This window comes from Hipposideros armiger, unplaced genomic scaffold (genome assembly GCF_001890085.2).
Source record: "Hipposideros armiger isolate ML-2016 unplaced genomic scaffold, ASM189008v1 scaffold_9, whole genome shotgun sequence".
Classification (NCBI taxonomy): domain Eukaryota; kingdom Metazoa; phylum Chordata; class Mammalia; order Chiroptera; family Hipposideridae; genus Hipposideros; species Hipposideros armiger.
In genome coordinates, this window is record NW_017731359.1 from 3,287,204 (window position 1) to 3,295,010 (window position 7,807).

General features: G+C 44.9%; 1 protein-coding gene across 2 annotated transcripts in view; it reads right to left on the minus strand.

Annotated features, from left to right (window-relative positions):
* The window catches only part of WWP2 (WW domain containing E3 ubiquitin protein ligase 2), a 111,256-nt gene that overhangs the window by 15,766 nt on the left and 87,683 nt on the right, over positions 1-7,807 (minus strand). For both annotated transcript variants that reach the window (XM_019654490.1, XM_019654485.1), the window contains one exon: positions 4,985-5,159. In XM_019654490.1, coding sequence (XP_019510035.1) covers positions 4,985-5,159 — 175 coding nt within the window. The remainder of the gene's footprint in view (positions 1-4,984; positions 5,160-7,807) is intronic.

Sequence of the window (7,807 nt, forward strand, 5' to 3'; positions counted from 1 at the left end):
CAGTGCTGACTTTGGGCTGCCTGGCTGGCCCCTTTGGAGCCACACACAGGCATGAGGATGAATGGAGCTCAGTCAGGACTTGAGAAAACATTGGTGGAACTCAACTGCCAATGAACCCCCTTTCACGGCCTGCCCTCCACCCCCAGCTGAAAGGACAGAGAAACTTTCTTTCCAAGGTGGCAGCACAAACAACTCTCCCAAAGCAAGTTCCAACAAAGACGTTTAAGTCTGGAAACCATAGGTTCCTTGATGGGACAGAGCCCCCTTTCAGCAAAGGGCCTCCTACCCAGCAGAATGAAGCTGCAGGAAGGTGCGGGAAGCTGGGTTATCCTCGATTTAGAGCACGTTGCCACCAAAGTAACCATCAACCTAACGCGGAGGATGTGCTCAGAACCTCCACCACAATGCAGGTTTGTCTGCTGGTTACTGAACAAGATCTCCCAAATTCACAGAAGTCATTTTGGTGGGGGTGGGGATAGGGTGCAGCATCTCATAAAATCCAAGTTCTTCCACCTTTGTTTGTAGTTCATAAATGAACAGTAGGTATAAACGCCTTCAGCAACAGAAGGAAAGGAACTAACATTTGAAGCATTTGGATAACAAAGCCAAATACAAGGCAGTGGGGTCAGTACTGAGCTGAAGCAATGTCCTTGCAGGAGGGAAGAACTATGGCAAGGGTCATTTGAAGAATTTAAAAGAAGTATTTGGTACAAAATTGTTTGCTGCTTCAGGTCTTTTGGGGGGGGGGGGGAATGAGCGGATAATCCACAAAACATTTGGGGGCTCTGTGGGAAATTAGCTCCCAACTGGTACCAACGGGGCTTCAGTCTCCTCAGTTATCTTTTACTTAACGCTACGAATCAACAGACCAAATGGTCTTTACGGATGGCTGCTGTAACCTGCATTGAACAAGAAACGAAAAAATATGTATCAGCTAGTAAATATTCTCTTTCCCAATACCATGTCATTGAGAGTGTGGGCACATGACTTCAGAACAGCCAACCAGAGGATCCCACTCCGAACTTGCAGGGAGCGGCGTGAAACCTCAGGGGCTGTTTGAGATGCCTCGCTGCTGGAGTAGAGTCCATAGTCTCTGGAACATTAAGTGTTTAAGGGCAGCAGGATGGGACGATGTCCTACACAAACGATTCCTTTGCCTTACCTACCCCTGGTTTCTGCCAGAGCTTGGAGTCTTCATCATTGTGTTAATTCTATGAACTACCCAATTCCCATTTGATAAATTCCTTTCTGCTTAAGTTTAACCAAGTGGGTTTCTGTTATTCATCAAAATGAACTTCGACTAGTATACAAAGCACAGGGAGAATAAAAAAAAAATGTATCAGCTCTTTTCTTAATGCTTGCCTTTTTTAATGTCACAGACTTTATACAATGTTGGCTCTCTTTTATTAAAGTGTTTTTGTTTTTTTAAAATTTCTTTGGCATTCTCCTATTCTCCTGTTAAAGCCACACCCCCCAAAACCTGTAAGAATAAAAGAGAAGAGGAAGCAGAGAAGAAAGAGAGAGAGTCCAGAGATTGATAAACACAAACAACACATGTAATGGAGTCAATGGAAGCCAACACTCATAATGATTTTACCGCCTACCGTTAAAGCAAAGCACTTGACTATTTTAGATATTTCTTTCCCAATGTACGTAGTACAATTTGAAAAATAAAAGGGAGTTGACAGAAATCAAAGAAAAAAAAAATAGGGCCGGCCAATGGCGCATTGGTTAAGAGTTGGCTTGGGACGCCAGCTCTGAGCAGCAGGGCCCCGGTTCAGATCCTACATGAGGGCCAGTGATGCTGCGCCCTCTACAGCTAAGATGGTGAACAACAGCTCAACCTGGAACTGGGCTGCCATGAGTCGCCGGCGACGGCGTAGGCTGCAGTGGGGCTGGCCGGCAACAGGTGTGTGCTTTTGTGAGCAGCTGTACAGGGGCCAGTGAGCTACTGCCTCAGCCAGGAAGAGCACAATGATAATACCAACATGGGCCAGTGAAGCGACGTCCTCCACAACTAGACTGAAGAACAAAAGAACAGAAACTTGTCTGTTCCCCTTCCCAGATTCCCAACACTGTTCCCTTCCCCCAATTACCCAATAAAATATTTAAAAGGAAAAGGAAAAATAAAAGCTACATGTCATGCCCAGAAAACCAGAACCCCACATCTCTAATAAGCCAACCAACCGCCCCTTCTCTTCTACCACAGTCCCCTGAAATGAGGGATCCTAGCATTACCTGGAGCCCAGCTGGAAAAGCACAGAGAAAGGGTCGGGGGTGGGGGAGAGTTATAGTCAGAAGAGAGGTTCTAGGATGTGCAGGTGACTCTAAAAGACAGGACAGTTTTCTTTATACTAGGGATAGAAAGCAGAGCTATGAAATAATGTTCCCGGTAACTGTCCCTGGGTTGGGAGATCTGGGGTGCAGGCCATGAGCCAGACAGCTCACGTGAATTCAAGTCCCTTGGGAACTAAGCATTAAGTTCCAGTAATATTTTAAGATACAAACTCAGAAATAAAGAATGTCTAGCAAATACAGCCAAGGGCACAAAAGGCTCTGGGAAGGGCAGAAAGGTTAGTGTGGAAGGCAGGCTGCTTTTTCTGAAAAGTATATACCCATGAGTGGAGAACAAAACCCAGGTGTTTGAGAATGCAACCCAAGGGGCTCCTTACAGAGGAAGAACCGAATTGTCTGTTTCTGGATAATTCAATTTGGCATCCTCACATTCAGAATGGCTTGCTTCAGTCCTGCCGACATGAGATACCTCCTTCAGTGATTAGGAGGGGACCAAAGTGGGAGTAAAGGAAGAGGTGTCACAGAAATAGTGATGGGCTGTGAGTTGGGTCCTGTCGCAATACACGGTGCACACGACTGGGCGGGGCCTCCGCAGTGGACTGAAGTGGGAACACGAAACGGAGGGCAAGGCGAGACTGCACCGGTCAACACAGCACGTGCATGATGATCAAAATCAGCAAACACACCGGGGCGTTAGGAAAGGCAAATGTCAGAAATCAGGGAACCATTAAATAACAGAGTGAAAAAGGTGTGTGTTGGGGCAGACAGCAGGAAGGAGATGCAAGAGACTGCAGTCTGGGATCCCTTGATTTCTGCTTTGAACCGAATTTCATGTTCTCTGCGGGGCAGCAAAGAACAGGGCTCGGTTTCAGCCCCAAAGGAGGAGGAGGGGAAGCTGCTGGTATGGTATCAGCTCTTAAGTCTACCGAGTCAAACCCTGGGCCAGGGCCAAACCCCACAACTCTATGAAAGTGACTCTTCTTACTTGAACCAGGACATGGCACCACAGCAAACAAGAGGCACAAACCAAACCCAGGGGGAAGGGACATCAACAGAGAGACACTGAAAGCTGACCCAAAAGAGATTCCTACCATGTTTTTCCATACGAGTCTTGTTTCAGGGAGAAAAGGGAACCATCACCTCCATCCAGAACCCTCCTGAATCCCCAAGCTGAGAACATAATTTTAGAGTACTCAGAGAGAACATTTTTTTTACTGCTTCATTTTTACTTCTAAGAGTAAACGTTCTTCCTCTGCAGGCGCGGAATGACTAACATGAGAGAAGCAGGCAAGAGGAATGAATGTGCGAAAACACCAAGTGGACGTGAACTCCAGAAACCTCCCTTCACACAGCCAAGATCTCGGTCAACCTACGTGGTGCATGGCAGAGAATCAAAAGTCCTTTAATGGATTCTTTTTTAATTTCAGAAGTTGAGTAATAACCAGGGAGACAAAACCATGTGAGACTTCTAAAATGTGTCCTTGTCTCTAATTCAAAAGACAAACATGCTCAGACCTTCCCAGTCTTGAAAGCCACAACCACCCAAGAAAATGGCAAGTAAGATCTTTGGGGCCCAGCCCAACAGGAACAATCTCTGAAATGCAGAGAAGGGCAGATCCCATCCAGTTTTGAAACATGCCAGACCAGGAAGCCAGGCATGTGTGAAAACAGTTGTGGAGTGGGAGGCCTGGCATAAAAGAACATAACTAGTTCCGTACCTGGTAGGCCACTAGGGCACAGGTTGTAGACAGGCATTACATTTGCTCTTAATGTAATTAAGGCTTTCTGCTCATCCATAGTAAGGAAACCGGGGGCCTCATCAGCGTCCTCATTATAAATAGCAATCAGTCCCCAAAGACAGAAGAGGGGACGAGCCACCCCAGGGAGAGAGATGCCACCATGCCTTATGGTTGATGGTGTTAGCTCCTGCTTTGGGTGAGCAGAGAAAGAGCTGCAAACGAAGGCAAAGCTGATCATGAACTCTATTTAATTAAATGGAATTAAAGATTTTCTGAACATCTAACTAGAGCAGTATCTGATTTACAAATGGGTTGTGGGGTTCAAGTTCATTTTCAAATAGAAACTATGTGTATTAAACACAGTGATTAAATGTTGTGGACCGGCTCCTAAAGTTTCCAACCTCCAATCCACCACCACATCCTGTGCAGGTTCTACACAGATCCCAAGCTTCATGTTCAAGGTGCTCTGAGAAAATGCAATCAGAGTTCCTACTTGGGAATCCCACCTCTCCCTTCCAAAGAGGTTGTGTGGCTGGGCTCCCTCCATTCTTGAGAATCTGTCAGATAATAAAGATCTACAGAAAAACGGGAGCAGCAATGGAAAGGGAAGGATTTGGGAGGCTGCTTTGATTTGAAAAGGTGAGGTATGGACAGGTCACAGCCGACCTTCAGGGTACATGGACTTAGATGGCGGGGCCAGAAGAGAAATCCAGTGTTGGAAGAAAGATGGTGAATTTAGTTTCAGACATATTGAGTCCTTGGACACAGAGGTGAGTTATTAAGTTAGTAACACAGGAGTCTGAGGAATTTCCCTGCGATGAGCAAAATCTCCAGGGTCAGAGCACTGTCGTTTTTCCCTGCTCACCAAACAGGTCAATGGCGAACATGCGAAGCTGCACGTTTTGCAGGGCAGGGAGGTCCCCTCCTGTGGCAAGCCCCTGCCCTCTCACCTGGTAGAGGAATCTTTGGCTGAAGTGCTGCATAGCGCCCTGGAGCTGATTCCGCTGGGATTGCCACTGCTCATAGTTGCGCACGTACTCGGCTGTGGGGCGCTGCCAGGTGGTGGTCCGAGTGTTGTGATCCACATAGTAAAACCTGCCTCGGGGGTCTGTGCGTTTCTCCCAGCTGGAAATATTAAGCACAACATGAATACAGTGACCACCCCACCCCTTCACTGAAATTCTAGCAAAATCTCAAGATGGCTGGCAAGGAGGGACGAAGGGAGAGTGAAGGCAGGCCCCAATCACAGAGGCTTCTGGGGCTTAGATGATTACAGCAGACGCTTGTGGTTGCTTCCTTACCAACCAATCCCTCCTTACCATTAGCCCCAGACTTCCTTTTAGGGGATCCATGTGGTTCTGGGGAAACTGACTCTTCTCCCAACCCTGGAGTTAAACTGTTGACTGGACCAGGAGTGGGCATGTGACCTGTGCTGGCCAATCAGGGTGATCTCAGTACTTTCGCTAGGAGTTCAGGGGAAAATATTCTATTCCTTGCGGGATATGACTGAGAAAGCATGCAGTCCTGGGGGGCCACTGGCTGCCATGTTGGACCCAAATGGATGGCAGAGTAGAAAAATAAAAACAAACAAAAACAGCACAACAGCTTTTTGGTGATATTCAGTCACTAGATCAGGATTCACCTCAAAGCAGGATCTACATCTAGAAATTTCAATTGCATGAGCCAGTCAATTCTCTTGATTATTTAAGCCAATTTGGATCCCACATTTCATTACTTGCAACCGAAATTATCCTGCTATAAGGTGCCAGCGAAAACATGTTGCATCTTCATGAGAAGGTTGGTGCAAACAACAGCAAGACTCCCCACATTATCTTTAGTGGGGAAGCAACCTTTCCATGGGCAAGGCAGGGCGAGCACAGACAGTAAAAATTCCTTAGCCATGTTTACTCCGTTTAATTTCATTTCTACACACACAAGGAAGAAATTATCAAAAAAAAAAAAAAGAGCAGGACCTTTCTGGGGTGATGCACATGTTTTATATTTTGATGGGGGTGTGAGTTACATGAGCAAATACAGTTGTCAAAACTCAGCAACAGTATACCTGAGATCTGTATATCTCACTGTATGTAAATTATACTTCAGTTTTAAAGGTGAATTTGAATCTAATCAAGCCTCTATATCTAACTACCAGTTTACAAGAAAAACAAGCGATAGAAAAGCATGTTATATAACACAAGGTCACAGTTAGCCAGATCCAGGATATGAGAAACCCTATAAGACAAATGCCCAGGATCTTCAACAAATAAATCGTCCCCCAAAAAATAAGAAAGGATGGGGGGACTTAGGTCTCATAAGTCTCTCTTAACCTATATCAGCCAAAAACAATGTGTTGCTCTTGAGTTTAAAATCAAAGTATAAAAACACTTTTAAGATAATTAGAAAAAATGAACCACTGACTGGGTATGACATGAAATAAGGAAACATTGTTAATTTTGTTGGGTGGGATAATGGTATTTTGGTTATGTTAAAAAAAATCATCTGTTAAAGATGTATTTTATAGATCAATGGATATAATGTCTGGGATTTGCTTTAAAATTAATCGTACCACCCCCTCCTAAAAAGTATAAAGTCAGATAAAACAAAATGTTATTAATTGTTAGAACCAGGTGTGGGTTACAAGGAATTCATCGTACTATTCTCTCAAATTTGGTGTATGCTTGAAATTTTCCACGGTTTAAGTATGAAGGGGGGCAGGGAGAAAAAGGATTTAAGAAAGGTAAGAGACCACTGAAGAAAACAGGGTTATCCCACTGCAAAGAACCCAATATGGATTTCTACTGTACGATTCCAAATTGTTGGAGAGTCTTTGACCCGTGACTACCTTCTCATTTCATATTCTCTGAATTCTCACCTTACTCACATGACTATCATGCTTCAGTCTGGGATCTTCCTCAGTTTGGGGGGAAAAAGTTACCTCCTAGATAACTTTTTTTTTTTTGCTACCTCTTCAGAGATTCTTTTAAATAAACCCAAAGTCTCCCTGCACATGGCTTCTCCTCAAGCTGTTCCTGGTCTCATGGCCAGTTCCCAGACTGTGTCTGTATTCCGCAAGCTAGGCTGTCTTGCCTTCATGACCTGCTGTCACTTTGGATTAAACTAAACGCCATGGCTCTGTCCCCAAACCTGAGACTTTCCTAGTCTTCCCTGTGAGCCCTCCACCCAGGGGTGAAACCACACCATCACTGCCAACTCTACCTTTCCTGCTGTCAGTAAACCACTCAGCCAGAGAGCTTCTTATTTTGTTGTCTCCCTGCCCTTGACTTTCCACTTCTATGTCCAATTATCCCTGAACTCATCTTCGCACTCCGATCCGGCCTATAAACTGCCATCAGGGTAACCATACCAGACTGACCCCTTATGCCAACTGAGTCGAAACCCTTTAGTTAGTAGTCAAGGCTCACAATACTCTAGAACCTTCCCACCTGTATCATAAATCCTCTCAACTCATGATTTTTATTTTTTATCAAAGAAGTCATATATATAGTTTAAAATGCAAAAAGTACTACAGGGGATATCATGAAAAACAGTGTCTCCTGCCCTACCTCTCCCCATAGCTGATTCCTGCTCCCCAGAAGCAACTATTTTCAACACGTGACTGCTTCTTCTACTATTTATAGCCATATTTCTACATAACATGCTTATTCCAGGATTTCTTGACTTCTGCCATTTAGATACTACTTACGGACTTTCCACTATAAAGATGAGGATTTAGTTATTGTATTCCGCCCACCACACACGCACACACACATACA